This window comes from Panthera uncia (genome assembly GCF_023721935.1).
Source record: "Panthera uncia isolate 11264 chromosome B2 unlocalized genomic scaffold, Puncia_PCG_1.0 HiC_scaffold_24, whole genome shotgun sequence".
NCBI lineage: Eukaryota > Metazoa > Chordata > Mammalia > Carnivora > Felidae > Panthera > Panthera uncia.
The window spans coordinates 8,569,784-8,590,659 of NW_026057580.1; the positions used below are offsets into that span (position 1 = coordinate 8,569,784).

Consider the following 20,876-nt stretch of genomic DNA (forward strand, 5'->3'; position numbering starts at 1 on the left):
GCCGCTGCAGAGATAGGGGTTAAGTATAAGCAGTTAGGAGGGTGTACCAGGCACTGTTTTAAGCACCTTAAACAAGTTACCTGTTCTAATCCTCATAGCAACCCTATCAACTTTACTGGCCAGCAAGCTAGAGATGTTCATTGGATATGATCACACATCTAACAGTGGTGCAGTTGGGATTCAAATGTCCTCAACCTAAATCTGCAAGGGGCACAGGACTATCTCAGGGGTCTTCCCCTACCCATCTCTCAGAGAAATCCCACTATCCAGACATATGGCCTCCTCCCAGAAGCCTGAACTGCCCACTCAAGCCCAAGGGCATTTGGCTCTTCTGCCTTCTCGGTGCATGCGGTGTCTGGCCTGAGGCAGGGCCGGTGCCCCCTCGGAGCTCCACCTCAGAGTTAACTCCCAGGAAAACACAGAAGCCTGTAGCCCTCGACCTCAGGTCGGACCGGGTCTCGTAACATGCCTGGCGTCTAGTCCACGACCCAAAGCCTTTCCTGACTGCAATAGGGATCACACAAGGTCCCCAAGCACAGAGCGGCGAAGGGTCCCATCTCCCTGCTCTCCGTAGTGGCTTGTCTTTCACCATCAAGCAATTCATCCACTAAATCAACAATTCACTGAGTGCCTACCACGTGCCAGGGACCGCGCATGGGGCGGAGGATTCAGAAAGAAAACACCGATTGGCCTTACAGACAAGGAGGAGGACTGAGTAAGGAGGGAGGGGGGAAAAGGGAGGGGGGAAAAAAAAAAATCCTTGGACCTCTCCAACATGGCGGCCTTAATGGCCGAGTCTGACCCCCTCATCATGGCCGGCAATCGGGGAGGCGCCGACCTTCTCAACATGGCGGCAAAGGCCGACCTTCCCATCATGGCGCGGGGCCCCGCCCGCTCCGCCGCGGCCGCCGGCGAGAGCAGTTCCGGGTGCGGTGCGCGCCAGGGGCGGGCGGGGGGCGGCGTCCTGGCCATGGCCGGCCTGTCGGACCTGGAGCTGCGGCGGGAGCTACAGGCCCTGGGCTTCCAGCCAGGACCCATCACCGACACCACCCGGGACGTCTACCGCAACAAGCTGCGCCGCCTGCGGGGCGAGGCCCGGCTACGCGGCGAGGAGCGGCTGCGGGAGGAGGCCCGGCTGCGGGGCGAGGAGCGGCTGCGCGAGGAGGCCCGGCTGCGCGAAGAGGCGCCGCTGCGAGCCCGGCCCGCTGCGGCCTCCCTGCGAGCGGAGCCCTGGCACTCCCCGCCGGCCTCGGGCTCGGCCTACGCGACCTCTGGGGCCTACGGCAATCTCGGGGCCTCCGCGGCTTCCTGGTCCGGGAGCCGCGGCTTCGCCTACCCCGCCCGCCCTGCGCCGCTCAGGCGCCGCGCCTCGGTCCGGGGCAGCTCCGAGGAGGACGAGGACGCCCGGCCGCTCGACCGGGCCGCGCCGGGCCACGGAGTCCGTCGCTGGTGGGCCACGACCCCGGCCCCGGCACGGCTGCCCTCCACCCTCCTCGGCGCCGACCCGCGTCCGGGCCTGCGAGCGACGCGGACGGGCCCAGCCGGCGCGGCGCGGGCCCGGCCCGAAGCGGGGCGGCGGCTGGAGCGCTGCCTATCCCGGCTCCTGTTCTGGGCCAGCCTGGGGCTGCTGCTCGTCTTCCTGGGCATCCTCTGGGTGAAGATGGGCAAGCCCTCGGCGCCGCAGGAGGCGGAGGACAACAGTACGTCCCGGGCCGGCGCAGGGGAGGGCCCCGGGCGCGCGAGTGTCCACCTGCACCACCACCGTTCCTCTCAGCGCCAGGCTGCACATTCCCGGGCCTTAGATGCCTCTGGCTGTCTTCTTACCTCCAGACCTTGACTCTCCTCCCTCCAGCGGTGGGAGAAGAGGGCCGGAGTTCCTGCATCTGCAATAATTTCTGTCTTCACTCTCTCCTGTTCTCATTTTCTGCCCTAGCCCTTCCTACCAATCTCCCTTTCAACCACGTGCTGGAAGCAATCTTCATTCGTAGTCACTCCTTCCCCAACCTCTGGTTTTCCCTCTCTAGAGAAAACCACACCCCTCTCTAACAGACAGGTCCACCCCCATTCCTTTTTAGTTCTTTCTTAACTTGGATCTCTTGCTCATTCACACATTAGTGCCCATTCCAAGGCACCCCAGGTTTCACTGCCCACAGATCGGATCTGGTTGGGTTCCCAGCTTTGCAGCACCAAAAGAGTTTAAACTGATGTAAATGGAGGCGTTTATCCTTGCTTACATTATCCTCCTGGAGTGTGTTAAGAAAGGGTTCTGTGAGTCAAGGACATTGCCAGCTATGCTGCTTCTGTCCACACTTTAGTTAGTGATTAGACATGACAATTAGAGGTCTGCAGGATACAGTATGTTTCCTGAATAGTTCACGATTTGTATGTTTCTTAAAAGGAAAATTTGCCTCTTGGGTAATTCTGGGCTTTAGCCGAACAGAAAACAACATAGAAATCATTCCTTTATAAGTTTTAGGGTGTAAAGTATATAAATTTAAAGTGTAAGTATAAAGTGGCATTGTAGTTCACCAACTTTTGATATTCTTTGCAAAGGATGAATGTGATTAATACTGTTCCCAGCCTCAAGCCAAGGCCACATCTTTCCATGCCTAACAGGAACGGCCAAAAGGCAGGGAGATGCCAAATCATGTCTTAGCTATTGCAGCAGATGGGTATTCGGGTGTATGAACAAGCCTGTGGGCATGGGGATCCCAGACTCATGCACACACCCAAATAATTTCTTGGCTATAAGAGCAGTTTATCCACCTACTAAAGAAAGTAAGCAGACCCGGGAGTCTGTGGGACTGTACTGATACCACAACAGTCAGACAATATACTGTCCTACCGCTGAGATGCTTTCAGACAACAGCTCTTGGATATATACTGGGATCTACCTGGACTTCCCCTCCCACAATGTTACTGATCCCTGTTCAACACATCATTGTTTGCAATTTCCAAAACCATCATGTGTATTGACTTGTTTGAGGCCAATGCCCCGAGTTAAACAGGGAGGGCTTTATTCATCCCATTTTACAAATGAGGAAACAGGCACAGCGTGGTTGAGTTGCTGGAAATGCCTAATCATTTCCAGCTAGGATTTGGACCCAGCTGTCCTGGTCCTAATTCCTAATCTAGGATTGGGAAACCCTGACATGTCTGCATTTTAAAAGTGCCTCATTTAGATGACATCTTTCTGATCCCCACCCTTAGGCTGGTAATGTTTTACTTCCCCTGAATTTTGAGAGTGGTCTTTTTTTTTTGTCATCTTTTCCTTAACCCACACTTTTAATTTCCTGTGTTTCTTTTCTTGGTCTCAGTGAAATTATTGCCAGTGGACTGTGACAGTAAAACAGATGAGGTGAGTTTGAATTTCTTTAGCTTTTGTTATTCCTCTCAAGGATGTGAGCCTCCGTCAGGAGGTAAACTTCCCCAGAAAAAAGATCATAATAGGATCATTTTCAGGAGTGCTTCCTGTAATGCACCAGAATCACATCGTGTTCTGTGATGTTTGTGTCAGACTCAATTGTGGCAGCAAAAGGAGTACTTGAAACAGAGAGAATTGAGCTCCCAAGATCCAACCCTGGGATTGTTATGGAAGCTCTCCCATCCATCACAGCACTGGGGACTTTGATCTTCTGCCTAAGTCAATCTGGGGGGATGCGGTAGGTTGTGGTTGAAGGACCTCTCAAGCTCCCTGGCTTCCAGAGGAAGGGCTGGCAGTTTTTAAGCGTCAGGAGGCTGGGTTCTCAGGTCCACCTTTCCCTCTGGTAGTACATTTGTGGCTCTGACGATGCCGTTCGGATTTGAAACATCATGGGGGGCTGGTTTTAAACATACCTAAAGTGGAATTAGCCCCGTTAGTCTATAGATTTGTTTTATGAAGCTTTGATGTTCCCTACAAATAATATTTGGGCAATGCAAGCAGCCCTATCTGTCTATGAGTCATGCAGGCAGCATCAGCAGGGAGCTGGGATGCTGGCACAGGTGACAGTATGGGGAAGATAGGAGGCAGTAAATTTTCAGGTCATAAATCCTACAAGGAGGAGCCTTTTGCTGCCAGAGGGCATGACTTAGTAGTCTAATTATTAAGTGTGCAATGCCAGGCCTCCCCCAAGACCTCAGTCTCCATCTCTGGCAGCCGGGGGGCTGGGAAAGAAACAACCCATGGCCACACGTTCATTCTCTCACCCGTGTTAACGAAGGGGTGTTCCCGATAATAGGTTTTATTGCTTCTTTTGGCTTCTGCGGTATCCTATTGGGGGCCGTCTCATTGCATTCATTTACTGCAGTCATCCACCAAGTATCTTTGCTTCTCAGTTGTTTTTGTGAAAACAGATTCATAAGAAGTTTAACCTGCCTTCTGTCGTGAAAACCGCAGTGGGTGATTAGAGGCAGTGGCCCAGACAAAGAGGGAGTGGCCAGAACTTTGAACCCTGAAAGCAAAAACAGGAAACAAGGAACTTTTCTATAAGGCCTCTCTGGTTGCTATTGCTTGGTTCTTCGTCCCACTCAAGTGAGCCCAGGCAGGCATAGTCCAGGTACCTGCGAAAGATGTGCTCAGCGAGCACACTGTATACTTGCCACATCAGAGCATCGAAAGACAGGGTCTGGGCATCGTCTCAGGCTCCAGTGAGCTGAGGTTGCATGGGGTGCTGCTGGCCTTTGTGAAGGGTGGACACGGGAACAGCAAGTTGGCAGATGCTTCTTGGCTTTGGTGAGGCTCATGCCGAAAGTCTTGTTCTTTGCGCGGCTCAGGCTCACCCAGAACCCAGATGGGCATTTGAGTTTTAGATATACGTGTTCTTTCCCTTCTCAGCCAACTACGACACTTAGCGTTTTTCTTTCTGCCTTTGTGCTGCGGAAAACGTGTGGACAGGCTGGGAGTGGGTGTGCTGTCTCAATCAGGCCGTCTCGTTGTCTGGTGCCTTCTGTCCTCCTGTTCCCTTTAGGTGGTATCAGCCCCGCTTTGCCTAAATGTCGGTGAGTTTGGAACAGAGTTAATTGTTACTGCTTTTTTTTTCTGGTTGTGACAGTAAGGTTTAGTATAGAAAATGTGAAAAATGTGACAAAATCACCCATGATTCTGCCACCAAGGGGTACGCTCCATTCACATCTGGGGGGCATTTCCTTCCCATCTCGTCTGCGTACCTGTGTTTATAGAATTGGGATCTCCGTGTATATTCAGTTACATTTCTTGTCGTCAACATTTGCCATCTCATTAGTCTTTAAGAGGTAGTTTGGATACCTAATTCTGCTTACAGACCTGTGAGTTGTCTCTGAACATTTATGATCCTGTGGGTAAATCTTGGTTGTGTCACTTTGTACCTCATAAAGGCTTTCGGGTCTTTAGGCAACACGAGGGGACGTTTCTTGGCCTCCGAGACTGTGAGAAACCAAGTCCATCCCGTTACAGGTGAGGGCAACGAGTGAGCCTGAGAAAGGAAGTGACTGTGGTCCCTCCTGCAGTTTGGAGCCAGAGCCCAGACCCTAGGCGTCGGTCCACACCCCGCCCGGTGACAACCCAGAGGAGGTCTGAAGGGGGGCTCCAACACCCGTTAGCTGTGGCATCTTGGTGGCCTACCTAAGGTCTCCGCCTCGGGCTCCTCATCTGAGAAACTGGTGTGCGGTTAGGACTGTGGTGGCGCTTCAGTGCGTGCCCACGTGTAAACGACTCAGCACAGCACATGGCTTGCCGTTCGCTCTCCGGGAAGAGCAGCCTTTCTTTCAAATCTCCTAAATCTAGCGAGTCTAGCAAACTGGTGTCAGTTCTGTTACAGGTGCAGGAGATCTAGGTAGGCCTGTATTCCTAGTCCTGTTTTCTCCTACACGTGACTTCTTTCCCCCTCTAGTTCCAAGGTTTCTAGAAATTTCCCATTTCCAGTCCAGAAGCCAGTCCGAGATGAAGCATTTGCTGTAGCTAATCCACAGAACAGACAATTTATAGGCAGCATGCAGACAGCGGACTTTCCAAAAACAGACGGGAGTGGCCCGAGGGGAGAAGCGACTGCAGTCGTGTGGCATGTGCTTGGCCCACCAAGGAGGCCAGGCTCCTGCGCCTCCCCACAGCCCCATCGCCTCTGCTCTGCAGCCCCACTTAACGGCCTTTATTCCAGCGAAAACCATGGGACAGAGGCCGGGAGCCTCCAAGATGCAGACCCTTAGTTACCGTGTCTGCTTTCAGCTCTGCCTCTGCTTTTACGGTGTTCCTCTTTGGTCAGTTAACCCGATATTTATCGACCCTGTCCTGGGCCCACTGCGCTGCAGAATTTGTTTTTTTGTTTTTTGTTTTTATTTTTTTTTTTTTAACGTTTATTTATTGTTGAGACAGAGAGAGACAGAGCATGAACAGGGGAGGGGCAGAGAGAGAGGGAGACACAGAATCTGAAACAGGCTCCAGGCTCCGAGCTGTCAGCACAGAGCCCCAACGCGGGGCTCGAACTCACGGACCGTGAGATCATAACCTGAGCCGAAGTCGGACGCTTAACCGACCAAGCCACCCAGGCGCCCCTGTTTTTTGTTTTTAAAGTATGAGGTGTTTCTTGCTGCTTAATACTTGACAGTGTAACCGAGGAGGTAAAACCAGACAGACAGAGCCCCCTTTTCCCCCCACCCCTCCTTGCTGACTGCTTGTCCTGTGCCCTTTCAGTTCTGTCAGGCCAAGCAGAAGGCGGCCTTGCTGGAGCTGCTGCATGAACTGTACAACTTCCTGGCCATCCAAGCCGGTGAGTGGGTATCTTGAGGCCTGAGATTCCTCATGAGGGTGTGGGCTATTACCCCGATCAGCCAGGCTGGGGCTGACTGGCTGGCCGGCAGGTGGCTGAGATGCTCTGTGGAGATCTTCCAGAAGATATACTCAGAAACCAAGTCTTGCCTTCCCTGCTTCCCCACTCAGACACATCTCTTTTAAGCCTACATTTCGTTCTTATATCCCCTTTAAGGGTCCCAGGGGTTCTGGCACATGTACAGGCCTTTCTGCCTTCCCTAGATGCCCACCACCTGATGTTTTGGGGGTTCATGTTGATTGGAAGGGGCCAGGCCCCAGGTCTTCTCAGAGTCTGGGTCTTCTGACCTAGAGGGCCTCCCTATATCAGATGGTCAGCCAGGCCAGGAGGAGAGGCATAGGCAGGTGGCAGGGGTGTGCATGGGGGGACCAGTCACACTCGGGCCCATCCAGCTTGCCAGGGCCCTGGTGTCACAGCTGGTCCTGATCTCCCCATCTGGCCTCAGGACTTCAGAGAAGTCCCATACCCTCTCAGGAACTCCCCATCTCACCAGGTAATCTTGGGTTTGTTTGTTTTTGTTTTTTTTTTTTTACAAAATGAAAATTAAGTGCTCTACTCTAGAGGAGGGTACTTCCAGCACCCCCAGGATGCCCCTAAAAAGTCATCCATCCAGAAGGTCCCCCTACTACTTTATTTAGAAAATTATTCTTTGAGGCCAGAGATACCACCCCCCCACACCTCTCAGAATCACTTGCTAAAGGTATCGGTGAATGACCAGGGCTTGAGTACCAGGCTAAATATATTTGGCACCAAAATCAGACAAAGCTATTCAGTCTTATGAGATGTTCAGGAGGCACCTCTTACCTGTGGGGCCAACCCTTGTGGAAGGTTGTTGCTAGGAAATCAAGGCCAGATGGGCCTGTAGTGGGCCCTCAGCCCTCGGGGCCAGTCTTGTGGTCCCAGCTCTGCCACCACCTCCCTCCTGAACGGTGGGAGACTGGCGGTGGTCAGGGAGGCATCTGTGGGCAGCTCAGAGGAGCAGAGCAGGAGGAATGGGAGCTCACAGCATCGCAGGCCTCAGGGGCCTTTCTCCATGGCTGAGGTGCTTAGACTATAAATTTTGGCCTATGAGGGTGTTCCAGACCTTAAGTGACTCAGCTGTGGCCCAGGAACCAGCAGCATCAGGATCACCCAGGAGCTTGTTGGAAATGCAGACTCTGAGGTCCCATCCCGAACCTATGAATTAAAGTCTGCATTTTCAGAAGCCCCCCAGGGCATAGAGAAGCTCTCCTCTTAAACTGTGGATGCCGGTAGACATTTTTCCTCCATCCCACCCTTCATATGTGGTCCTGGCTTATGCCATCCAGGGGTTTGCTGCCTCCTGTCCTCTGACAAGCCTGGCAGCGGCGACCCTGAGGGTCTCACTGCAGGGGAATGAGGGCTCTACTAGGCCATACTCCCCTCCCACCCCCGCCCTGCCTTGGAGGTCACCTATGGGCAGGGAATTGTGCTGGCCTTTGCAGCCCACGGGCTGCTTATGGTCTAGTAGAAGAGACAAACCACCTACCTCCCTGACCACTGGCTGATACACAGTGTGACTGGATGAGAACCGAGAGGCCGGAAGTTCCAGGAGGCACGTTGCCTTTTAGCTGGAGCAGTCGGGAAAGTGTCACAGGGGAGGCGGTGTCTGCTGGGCGCTGAAGCCCAGCAAGGATTGGTTCTGCATATGTGGGGGGGAAGGCAAGGCCAAAGGGGAAATAGGGTCAGGGCTGGAAGCGGCTGGCTTCGTGAGGGAAGAAGAAATGGAAGGAATGGAGTTTGGAAAGGTCGGCCGGGCTCTACCATGGGTGGCTGTAGAGGCCAGGCCCTCGGGGCTTCATCCTGCAGGCACTGAGCACTGGGGAGGCTTCTGAGCAGGGGAGTGATGTGCTGAGAGCCAGTAGCCAGGAATGCAAATGTGACAGCAGCTTGAGTGTAGTAGTGTCACGTAAGCAGAATCGTTTTAAAGTTTGGTTGCTCAAACGTGGAAGAGAAAGGGGAGAGGAGGCAACCAATCAGGAGGCCGTGGCGGTGGTCCAGGCGGGGTGATCTGGGGTGGGGCAGACCATGGCAGCCACCTTGGTCTCAGGGGTCCCATAAGGTCAAGATCAACTTGGCATAGGAGGGATAAGCTTTAGTTCGTTCTCAAGCTTTTTAATGTTCATTCCCAGCCACTCAGTCCCCAGCACACAGACTCACAGACTAGCCATCCGTAGCCCCTAAGCTGTGCCAGGTTAAGAGCAGTCAGGCTGTGCGTGGGTTCAGGTTCTTGTACATGCCGACCCTGTGCTGTCCCTGCTCTCAAGGAGTCTAGTGACCCATGGGAAACAGCACGTTGTGGGTGGACCATAGCAGGCTCTTGAGAACCAGCGGCTGTGGTGGGCCCCCAAGTCCAGAGCAATTTGGTCCAACAAGATTCTCCCACGGGCTGGGGATTTTTCAGAGGAGGTGGCCCCGGGCAGGCCTAAGGGGAGGCTCCCAGCTCCATCCTGGGTGGGAGCTGTTCACCCAGGGTGCTTGGAAGGGAGTGGCCCCTTGGAGCACCATGCCGAGGCCCCACTACCCAGCACAGAGATGCCCTCTTTCTCTTTGGGGCATTTTGGACACCCCTCCCCAGAACCCCTTGAAACGGTGGGCCTGGAGTTCAGGTCACCTGCCTAAGTCACGGTCAAAATCCCTGCAGTGCCTCCGGCCTCCCTGCCTTTCTTTTTTCCCAGGTTGTGTTTATTTATAGTGCCATTCTGGTACCTTCCAAAGCTATCTGTCTGATCCTTTTAGGGATCAATTGCAAACAGACCTTAGGATTGGGCAGCTTTTTAGTCATTTAATGCAAATCACCGCACTGCTTTGCAGGTCAGGTTTTAATGATCTGGAATCGATCCAAGCTAAGTGGCTTTTGATCTTGCTGCAGAGTGAAGATGCCCCACAGAAGCCAGAGCCACGGGGCCACATGCTCCCTATCAGAGCTGATGGCTTGATTCTTGCTGCATTTTTTTTAGTCCGTTTCAGAGTCATTTTTTTTCCCCCACCTCTTCTTTGTGTTTGAATGTGTGTTTTTTTCCTCCTAGGTAATTTTGAATGTGGAAATCCAGAGAAGCTAAAAAGCAAATGCATTCCTGTAATGGAGGCCCAGGAATACCTAGCAGTAAGTAAGGCTGCAGCGCTTACCCATTCCCGGGAGGTGCTGGCGCTTTTGTAGTGATCTTTCAAGCCCTGCTTTTTTTTTTTTTCCCTTTTTGTTTTGTGTTTGCTTTTTGGCTTTTTTGTTTTTTTTTTTTCCTTTTTTTTTTTTTTTTTTAACTTAGTTGAGTGCTAGGCTGCTGCAAGTTTAGGCAGCAGTAGGAGTGACCGGTCCAAGGTGAGCTATGAGCCAGAGCCCAGCCTGCTGGCATGCGGGTGGGGGGCTGGCTCCTGAGCGGCCAGTACGGCCACTGCAGGCCACCTCTTCTTTAAGTGGCCCTGTTACTCGCTCCCCCTTGATCTCCTTCCCAGCAGCTTTGCGGATCTACATTTCACCTGTCCGTTCTCTCCTTTTCGTTTGCTGTGCAGATTGCTCAGGGTCTGCTTGACTGTGTGCCTGGCCCCAGTCTGATAGAATGGAACTTTGGAGCTGACAGAAACCTTAGGGGTCGCCTAGGTCATTGCCACTTCCCAGACGAGGAAACTGAGGCTCAGAGAGGGACAGGGACTTGCCCAAGGCCACACAGCTGGGACTGGCCACTGGGCTCCCATCCCCACACTGTTTTTCATTTTCCCCAAGATGAGCTGCCAGCTCTGTGGCCTGACACTTTGGTCCTCGAGGAAATGATAATTCCTTTGGCTACCTCAGACCTGCGTCGTTTCCTTGTGTGTGCTTCCACATCAACTCCTCCGGGCAGAGCTCCTTCTTGATTCTCAGCAGCCCAGATTTCCTGCCTGTCACTTTGCTGTGCATGTAGTGGAACAGGGCTTTGGGGCCCACGGAGGGCACGGGAGAGGGCTTCCTTAATCCAGCAGGAGAATAATGTTCCCGCTGCTCGGCCCAGACGCAGAACTCATCTCCCGCCCCCTCCCACAGAACGTGACCAGCAGCTCCTCTGCCAAGTTTGAAGCTGCACTGACCTGGATACTGAGCAGTAACAAGGACGTGGGCATCTGGTGAGTGCGGGCGAGACATCACAGGGTGGCGGCCCCGCCACAATCACCCGTGGCTGTGTTCCTCACCCTCAGCTGACTGCCGTGTGCTCACAGAGGTGTCTCGGGTCTGAAGTTAGAGGCAGGTCTCCCGGCTGAGTCCTTGTGGGCTAAGCCTGAAGCCAGGCAACAGAAGGAAGAAGCGTTTGGGGTGCAGATAAGACACAAAATCCGGGTGGCAGGACATTAGCCTAGTGTTCCAGCTAAACCTGTTTCAGGTGACTCGCTTTGAATTCACTGGTCCCACGTGGGTTGCTGGAGAAGGCATTTTTCTGCACTTCCTCTCCCTGGGTGCTAGTTTTCATTCCTAGACAAATGTTTCTGTATGTTGGTTTCACTCTGTATAGAAATGGCTAAAGGAAATACTGGATTTTATTCTGACTGGGCAGTTCCACCTCAGTTCTGTCTCTGGGGAGCACTGTTCGCAGAGATGGTGAGCCCTCTCGCCCTCCTGAAAAGCCCCATCTGGCTGCTCAGCTGGCGGGGGCAGGGCATACCAGTGATGCCTCCCCTCCCCCACCAGAGTTCATCATCCTGGCACTGCCTCTCGTTTCTCAGGGTTTGTCGGGGTCTCTGCTCAGGCCATAGCTCCTGATATTCAGACACCCTCCAGGGTTTTGTTCCCTTCCTCTCTAATCCACCCAGACTACTAATTCCATCAGCAGTGCCTCTACCAGAAGCCCCTCGGGCAGCTCAACCCAAAGCTTGATAACTGGATGCGTGGCACGATTAAAATTCGTTGGCTTAAAAAAGAATAAAGCTTCCCTGAGTGGCTGAGCGATTTTCCTGTGTGTTAGGAAAGGCGAAGGAGAATATGGATTTTATCCTCCACGGCACTCACCGAAACTGCTAGCACAGAAGAATGATGACGCTCGCCCTTCCACTCTGGGGAAGGTAGTCAGGAGGGGGGGCCGGGCCCAGCTCACACAACCAGTGTTCAAAGTGGGTCGTTAGAAGTCGGGACGCTACAGATACTGGGCATTGCACTGTGCGGTCCAGAGCACGAGACTGTCACCCAGCTGGAAGAAGGTGTAGGTGTGGGCATCCATCCCCGTGTGTCCTGACACCTCCTCTCAGTGGCCAGGGTGGAGGCGCTGGGGCTGGGGCCTGGCCTCGGGGAGCCCGGTGGTCGTCATTCCCTGAGCCTCACGGCACCCCGATCTTTACCCTTAAACAGCTTATATGCCTCTTTGTCACCATCACTGAGGAAAAGCACACCCTCCCAGACTCTTTCAGTTCCTGCCATGCAGTGCAAAGCCAGCAATTCAGTAAACATTTCCATTTCTCTATGCTGGGAGGTGGGAATCCAATTTACAGTTTAATCTTCCACACGCTGAGAGGGGCTGTCAAAAGACCCGACAGAGGGGGACGTCACTTTAGCGGTAGGGGTTCAAGCCTGCTGCCGTCTTTAAAGCTTTATTCTTCCTAAGTAGCCAACGTGGGAAATTTTGGGAAAGCATGCAACCAGGATACCGAGCCTATTTCATAAGCAAGTAGAGGCCTCAAAGCCCATCCTTGAGTGGGGCCGATCCCACAGCTCCTGGGAGCTTTTGAATGTGTCTGCAGCCCTGTGTCCTGTTTTAGGTTGAAAGGGGAAGACCCATCAGAATTGGTGACGACCGTGGACAAGGTGGTGTGCCTGGAATCCGCCCGTCCGCGCATGGGTGTCGGCTGCCGCCTGAGCCGCGCCCTGTTCACTGCTATCACCAACTTGCTCATCTTCTTCTGGTGTAAGTCCTTGGCTGCCCTTCTCCCCCCTGCCTCTGCCGCGGGGACTGCTCCCAGAGCACCTCCCAGGAGCCCAGCTCAGTGACACTCCTAGGCATGAGTGATGAGTTCTGGAAGCCCAGGCCCAGAGAGTTCATTTCTGTCTAGTGAACCTGAGGTCTGTCTAATAAAACAGAGGAGATGAACAAGTCGGCCTCTGCCCTGGTTCATCTTACCTTTAGAGACTGGTGGCGGGAGCATGAGGATAACTGAAAACATCCTTGCTCAGGGTCGGGGACCGTCAAGTGTCCCTGAGAGGGAGATGGGTGCTGGCTGGAGCCCAGCATCGTCGCCCTGGGGGCCCCAGAGTGCAGGCCTCTCGGAGGAGAAGGAGCACCAGGAGCTTGGCCTGATTTTACTCCCTCTCCTTGGGAGCTCTAGGTACCTGATGAAAGCAGGAAGGACCCGGGGCGCTGAGCTGAAAAGCAGAGCGCGAGTCTTGTCTCCCGACATCAGGGGCCGCCTTTGAGCAGAGACCTTGGGGTGTCTCTGAAGGCAAAAGGCCGAGTCCTAGAAACTGCCGGCTCTGCAGACATGGCACAGTTACAAATCACAGGCCATCTGGGCGTGCACACAGCTCCCTCACCCACGCCATCAGGCACAGACATCATTATCGGCAGCAGCATCCCGGAATACAAAGGGCCCCGCATGTATATATGTATGAAACGCCGTGTTCTGGTTCACAAGGGAGGAGATGAAAGTCCCGGAATGCGGTTGGGAGGAGCTGCAATCTGGACGGCTGGGGATGCCTCTGTGGTGACAGCCGGCAGGAGGAAGATGATCACTTAATGGCCTGCCTTCCCTTTGCATTTCCGCCTCCTTTGTCCCCTCCCGCATGCTAGCCGGGGCCTGACACATAGTAGGTGCTCAGAACACTTGTGCGGCTCATCCATAGCCTCCAGCGCAGCCACCGACCCAGACTGACACGCAGTGTGCCTCTGAGTGGCCGCAGGTGACGTGAGGATTAACCGGGCCTTTGTTCCCTCACAGGCTTGGCCTTTCTGTGGGGCCTCCTGATCCTCCTGAAGTATCGGTGGCGGAAGTTGGAAGAAGAGGAGCAAGCCATGTATGAGATGGTGAAGAAGATTATAGGTGTGTGGCCCCTGGGGCGAGGACTGCGGGCACCCGCCGGAAGGTCCTTGTCCTAAACCGTGCCCCCTGCCCTACCCTGCAGACGTGGTCCAGGACCATTACGTGGACTGGGAGCAGGACATGGAGCGCTACCCGTACGTGGGCATCCTGCACGTGCGCGACACCCTGATCCCTCCGCAGAGCCGGTGAGTCCTGGTCCGGCCCCCCCGAGTGCCACGGAAGGAGCCCCGAGCATCAGTTATGGGGCGGGGGGAGGGGCAGCTCAGCCCCGAGGATCCCAGGGGAGGGGGCCACTACGCATGCCTCCTGCCACTCCTCCCACGCTCAGCTCTTCGTGGCAGAACGCAGACCAGAGGTTTAGAAACATGGTCCCACTCCTCTGTTAGCGTTGGGTGGCTCAAGCCGGGAAGGATCTTGATAGGTTTCCATTAGTGGAAGTCCAGAGTCATGTGGGCTCCAGACACAGAATAGTCGGGTCCCTGGTCCCTTTTTTCTGTGATCCTTGGGGTCCTGGCTTCTGTGGATGTCGTGGGCTGGCGGGAGTTCCTCGCGGTCACAGGATGGTGGCCAGCAGCAGCTGGACCAGCATCTGCCTTGTCACAGCCAGCAGGGGAGAGGGGCCTCCCGTTGCTGTCACAAGCAGGAGAAAACATTCTCAGAAGCTGCCAGTGACACACTCACTGAGGCCCTGCTGGCCAGACTCGGTTACTTGTCTGTTCTTTAGAATATGTGAGAGAGAGACAAAGTGTGATTGGAGGAGGGGCAGAGAGAGGGAGACACAGAATCCGAAGCAGGCTGCAGGTTCTGAGCTGTCAGCACAGAGCCCAACGCAGGGCTTAAACCCACAAACTGTGAGATGGTGACCTGAGCCAAAGCTGGACACTTAACCGACTGAGCCACCCACGTGCCCCATATTCTTGAATCAGTCACTAGCAAGGAGGAGATTGTTTTTCAAACATTTTTAACCACGGCCCATGACATGCTATCTAAAATACGGTTCACTTCCCACACACGCATGCACACGCACACAGGTGTACCTGCAGTTGAAAGCAGAACTTCACGGCAGTGGATGGGGTCCGTTCCCAGGGGGCACGGCTGCATGGGAAGGGGTAGCAGGCCGTTGTCCTGCATGACACCAGGGGACCTTTCACATGGGCTGCAGATCCCGGATGTGGGCATCTGCAAAACCACATGTGGGGTAGCTTTGGAGGACGGGGTCCCAGGGGGCCGCCATCAGGGCCCGCCGAAGTGTCGGCCCAGATTGTGGGGCCCCCCTCAGTAGCTCGCCGCGGTCTCCAGCCGGATGCCATCTCTCCGGAGGGGGACGAACACTCACTGCAAGCTGGCGCTGCTCTGTGCCCTCCACGGGCAAAGCCCACACTCACTGGCTCCTCACTGTGGCCCTGCGAGGTGAGAACAGTGAGTACCCCATCTAACAGATGAGGAAACTGAGGCTCAGGGAGGTTAAGGAGCTTGCTCGAGGCCCAGCGCTGGTGGCACATCTGTGCAACCCAAGAGGAACTGGAAGAGCAAAACATTTAAGGTTTTACTTGTAAATGCTTAGTAACTTTCATCGTTCTTAGGGACGTGCAGGCAGGAAGCTTAGGGAGAGCAGGCGTTGGCTCGTGCTTGTTGTTTGGTCTTCAGCAGGAGGCAGCTAACATCGCCCTCCGACTCCCAAGAGGAGGCCACTTGGTGTTTTCAGACTCCCACCAAATTCCTGGCCCCACCAGGAGTCGCCACGTGACCATGAGTCATGGCCACTCTGAGCCAGTTTCCTCATCCAAAACGAAGACACCACTGCTGGGCAGAGGGCTGCGCTGAAGCCCTTGTTTCCTCAACAAATGTTTATTGAGCACCAACCGCAGGCCACATGCTACTGGGTCCCGGGGAGACGGTGGGGAGAAGAAACCCAAATCCGCGCCCCAGCGAAACATTGGTTCTAGGGAGGAAGAGAGGTGACAAGATGCGTAAGGAAAATGTGTGCTATTAGGCAGTAGTGACAAGTCCTCAGGAAAAGGGGACGGGGTGTCAGGAAGTGGCCTCACAGCTCATTCAGTCTGTGCCTAGCACGTGAGCACTCACCCAAGAGTGGCCCTTGTTGCTTGGGCTTCAGTTCCATGCAACCCACATGCTCACTGAAGTAAGAGCAAGAGTGCCGTCGCGGCTTGTCTCCGGCCGGGCCACCCAGCCTCAGCTCCCACGCCACAGCAGGGACCACAGGCGGGACCGAGCCCGGTCAGTAAACCCCGGGAGACTCAAGCCATGTTGGCTCCCAGCCTCTCGATTTATCGCCCAGGCTCCCGGTCGGTGCACCTGAGCCCTCATGTCGTGAGGACCTGTCTGCTGCTGTCGGCCCTGCGTGGGCACCGTCGGGCGTGCCCCGCAGAGGAGGGTCTGCCCGTGAGACTGAGGGAGAGCCGTGGAGCCTGGCTGGCGCAGGCCTGCTCGCTGCCTGGGAGCGGGGGCTGGGGCTAGAGCAGCCCAGTGGGCCTGCCCAACGGGATCTGACCTCTGGAGGAGAAAGCCCTGGCACCCCAACTCTGACTCCTGACCCACGGGCCACCTTGGGCGCTTCCCTCCTTTGTCCTCCCCCAGGTGGAACCTTCCCGCTCCCACATGTACACACCCATGTTCACTCTCCACGCGAGGGGTCACAGGGAGGTGGTCTGCGGTGCTGACGAAAGACGGGAACTCATCAAAGAGACGTCAGAGCAGTCCTCCCTGACTGCCTTGGAATCTTCCTGTCTAGTCTGGAGGGGGAAGAGACCACAGGGGGCTGTCCAAGGGGATGCAAGGCCCCAGGGACCCAGCAGAGCAGAAGGGGCCCTGGCCGGTAGCTCTGGTTCCAAGAGCAGCTCCAGCTTCTTCGCCTCCCCGGTTGGATGCTTAGCTCACTCGAGTGCTCCAAAGTACTGTGGAGTTTGGACTCGACAGCCCAGTGGCCACTCTTTAATTAGCCCACATGGGGCATTAGAATGCAGCCGGCACCGGTGGTGGGGCTGCCTGGCCCGGGCTGCTGCGGTAACAGGTCCCAGCAAGCGCTGGCTGAGGCCAGCACAGCCCCTTCCCTCTTGGACACCTGGGGGTGCCCTGGCCCCCTCTGGCCCCCTTCAGCTCCCTTTAATTGAATGCTTTTGGAGCAGAGAAGGTTGAGGAATTATTTCTCTGTGGCTCAAGAAGTTCCTCTCCTCTGCAGGAGCTCTGTTAGTACCTGATGACTTTTCCTCCCGCAGATAAATTCTGCGCGAGATCCTGGAGTCAGGGCCCCAGTTTGTACAGAGGGTGCGTCCGGACCAGCTCACTTCTCTGGGCAGTACCCAGTGGAGCTGCCGGGGCGCAGCTTGCCTGCTGAGCCTGGTCCTTGTCGTTGCAGGAGGCGCATGAAGCGTGTCTGGGACCGGGCTGTGGAGTTCCTGGCGTCCAACGAATCCCGGATCCAGACAGAGTCCCACCGTGTGGCTGGAGAGGATATGCTGGTGTGGAGATGGACTAAGCCCTCTTCCTTCTCCGACTCAGAGCGATAAATCCCGGGCGGGGGCCTGTTCCCAGTCGGCCTGTCCCAGGCCAGTCCCCTCCCGGGGCGCGAGAAGGCCACCAGACCTGCCAGTGCTGAATTCACACTTGCCTTGACTTTCACCTTCCTCCAGACTCTGGTTCCAAAGGTCTCTCTGTAAGACTCTTCAGAGATTAGCTTGTAGGGAAGCGTGGGCTTCCTTGAAGGGCACAGGGGAAAAGCCAGAGGCCTTGTCCTCTGCATTGGTCCAATCCTGTGCCCCGACTGCCGGCAGAAGAGGGGAGAAGGGTTTGTTTTTGATGAACAAAAAAGATGAAAGAGCAGCAGCCGTGAGACCCTGCAGAGCTAGTGTGCAGTTAGGTGGGCTGGAGCTCGTCCACCGCTGGCGAGCACTCAGCAGGGTGGGCATCGTGCCAGTGGGCGGTGGGTCGGGATGGCAGGCTGGGGCGGCAGGGGTCGGGGAACAGTTTGGTCCATGTGCCTTCAGAGGGTGTTACCTGGGAGCTCAAGGGAGAGGGGAGAAAGCCTGTCCTCTAGCTGGGTTGGGCCTCTTTTATCCTGAAGGGGGAAGGTGCTAGCAGTTAGAACGAGTACTGTAGAAGGACTATCTAGAAATGCCAGGCCCTGGCACGCAGGACCCTTGGGTCCGGAGTGAGCTGCTTGCGTGGCCGCCTGAGAGCAATCGGGAGCAGACAAGGGCCGAGAGCGGCGAGGCGGGTAGGGCTGCCCAGAGGCGGCCTCTTTAGTGGTGCTGCTCACAGAGTCGCAGTTCTAGACCAGACCTGCAGCCAGGGCACTGCATCGGGCCGCGAATGCAGATTGCAGGACCCGGGGAGGGTCTCGCCTCCGGTGTGCGACGGTCATCTTGTCCAGTGGCGGCCACGGCTCCCCACGCCGGGGCTGCTGAAGCAGAACTTCCGGCGCCGACTAGGTTCGCAAGGGCGGCTCGGCTGCCCCCTGCTGGCCTCCCCGGGAGCGTGCCGGCGCCGCCGCAGACCTTCGCGGCCCCCCGCCAGCCCATCAGCCCGCGTCGCGGGAGCCTGTCTCCGCAAACACCCTGGCAGGGGGGCCTTAGTTAAGTGCGAGGAGCCTCTCCAGCAGAGCCTCGTCCCCATATGTTCTCATCTGCGGCCGCGGGAGAGGGGCAAGCAGAGGAGCCGAAACAGCTGCCTCCAGAAGGCACCGACCACCCCTTTCGGTCTTCCTGGTATTTTTTGTTTCCTTAATAAAGCTCCGGTCTCCCTCATTTGAGCAATACTCTCTCATTTCCTCTGATGTCTGGATGATCGGCGGGGCTGGACTCTGAGCGCCAGCCCCGTGGCAAAGAAATGGTCTCTTAATCAAGGCTGCAGCAAGAAGAATAACGCTGCAACAGGCTTCAATATCAGGGTTGAAACTGTTGGATAAATAAACTATTTATTAAAAATGGATGTGTTTCTCGTCCATGGTTCTCCCCCCCCCCCCACCCAAGCAAGTTATAAGGAATGGTAAGTGGTGGGGTTACCAAGCACTGGCTCCCGAGAGGTCAGCTCGAAGAGGAGGCTGGGGTGGGCCACGCAGGGGCCCTGAGCCTTCTCGGGACAGCTGGCCGTCCTCCCTCCGGGCCCCGGCCTTTTCGTGACCGGGTTCTCCAGCAAACTACGCAACCTCTCAGAGCCTTAGTTTCCCCATTTACAACAGGGCATGACTACCACACCCTGCAGGATGAAGTCAAAAGGCACCCACCTGGTCCCAGTGAGTGGGTGGCAAGGGCTGGAGATCGGTAGACCCTCTTTCCTGGGCCCCATTTCTGCCTCCCCGCAGGGCCCCAAGGCCCCCAGGGGGAGAAAGGAAGAGCAGAGTGAGGTCGGATGGGGCTCCTTGGCAGCCGACGGTGTCCTTAAAGGAGGCGGGAGATTGATGTTGGCAACACACTAGTCTCTAGTCTGGAGACTGCGGAGGCCCAAGTGCTGTCTGGGAGGGAGCAGGGCCCGCAGGACTCTGCAGGGCAGGGGCTCACTGAGCTGCCGGCCCTACGGCTCTCCACCAGGGCAGCCCCTACCCCGAGGGCACACCAGAGCTGCGGGCATTGGAGCTGGCACCAAGATCCAGCCCTTCCTCCTCAGCCGGCCCCGCTGCGCCCCCCGCACGGTCCCACCTGCAGCTGGTGGCTGGCCGGTGAGCACCGTCCCGCTCTCCTCCCATCTGCTGGGAATTTGCTGGATAAATTGATAGTCAAAGGACCCAGACAGAAATGAGCCCACCTTTCCCTTTTCTGTTTTTCAGTGAAACATTCTCCCTCTGCTGTGTTTTGTCTTAAGCTGTGAAGGGAGCTAATGCAGGGCTCTATTTCTGTGAGACTGTTTGGAGAGCGGGAGCAAAATCAAAATAAGCCAAATAACAAAAGGCCCCCGCCAGCCGGCCCCTGCCTTTATGGAGCACGGAGCGCCCGAGCGGCACAAAGGCCCGGAGATGCGTCCTCTGCCGCACAGCCTCAGATCCGGCCCTGCAGCCCTCCTCCGCTTTGAAGGGCCACGTCTTTCTTTCAAGCAGCTCTCACTGCACAAGGACAGGGCAGGGTGGTGGGATTTGCCTGAGGAGGGGGTCTGAGGGCATCTTTTTTGGGTGGGAGCCATTATAGAGAAGTTTCCATTGCTCTGCCCACTCCCTTCAAGGCTCCCTGGGCCGCGGACCTGTCTTTCTTCAGTGACAAATAGCCCTCTTGGGCTTGGGTGGCGCCAATAAAGAAGCTTGGGGAGTACAAGAGGGAGAGGCTGTACCCCACAAATCTCGGCCGTGGACGTCCACCCAGGAGCTCCAGGCCATCTTCCGGAGCCTCTGCTCAGGAGAAAGGTAAACACGGCCATTTGTCACTGACTTATCATAAGAACTGCGGTAGCAGCTGTTCCCCTTAATTAATACACCATTGACTTTGAGCCTCACACACACACAAAAAAAAATCCCTTTGTTGAGGCAGGTGTGCGGACTTCAAATCCATTATCCTGTCGGCCTCCACCAAAGGGAAGGGGCCGGGGAGTGGTTAGGCAGCAACTGGACCCAACTCTTCCAGCAGCCCTCCTCAGGCAGCCAGGCCAGCTTCTCCACCCCTGTCCCCAGAGAAAGCTCTAGACACAAGGAGAGAATCTGGACAGAGGGGCCCATGGTGCACCGGGGAAAAGAGAGGCAGAGGGGATGAGTGGGGGCAGGGGGGTGGGGGAATGTGCCACCAATGAGCAGTGGGGGTGAAGGCAGGCACTCAGCATCTTCAGGACCGGCTCTGTCCTTTATTGGCTGGGACCTTGCTCTCATCAGTCACTTTGTCCCTGTAGCGGGGGAAGTTATTAAGAAAAGGTAAAATCAGCCAATACATGACAGCATTATGACACGCTCATAGGGAGCTTTAGCCCGCTGAATGGCCACAGCACCCCCACGCTGTGGTTATCCCCTTTATATGGGATGGGGGAAACTGAGGCACAGGTTGGTCAGGCAAGTAGTGGAGCTGCGGTTTGAACACCCAGACAGACCAGCTCCAGAGCCTGCGTTGTCAGCCCTGCTCTCTTCCCTTCTCCGAAGAAAGTAAGGGGGGG

At 55.7% G+C, this 20,876-nt stretch overlaps 1 protein-coding gene across 1 annotated transcript; it reads left to right on the top strand.

Annotated features, from left to right (window-relative positions):
* The first annotated feature begins 908 nt into the window (after positions 1–908).
* Positions 909–18,556, top strand: LEMD2 (LEM domain nuclear envelope protein 2). The gene is made up of 9 exons (XM_049653437.1): positions 909–1,700; positions 3,318–3,358; positions 6,647–6,722; positions 9,830–9,906; positions 10,819–10,898; positions 12,519–12,664; positions 13,692–13,793; positions 13,876–13,978; positions 17,170–18,556. Exons 1-9 carry the CDS (start codon positions 971–973, stop codon positions 17,318–17,320), a joined length of 1,506 nt encoding a protein of 501 aa, XP_049509394.1. The 5' UTR covers positions 909–970; the 3' UTR covers positions 17,321–18,556.
* Positions 18,557–20,876: the final 2,320 nt, after the last annotated feature.

Coding starts and splice junctions, on each gene's coding strand:
- LEMD2 (XM_049653437.1), top strand. CDS start 971: ATGGCCGGCCTGTCGGACCTGGAGCTGCGGCGGGAGCTACAGGCCCTG. Junction 3,359..6,646: donor GTGACAGTAAAACAGATGAG/GTGAGTTTGAAT, acceptor GTGCCCTTTCAG/TTCTGTCAGGCCAAGCAGAA. Junction 12,665..13,691: donor CTTGCTCATCTTCTTCTGGT/GTAAGTCCTTGG, acceptor GTTCCCTCACAG/GCTTGGCCTTTCTGTGGGGC.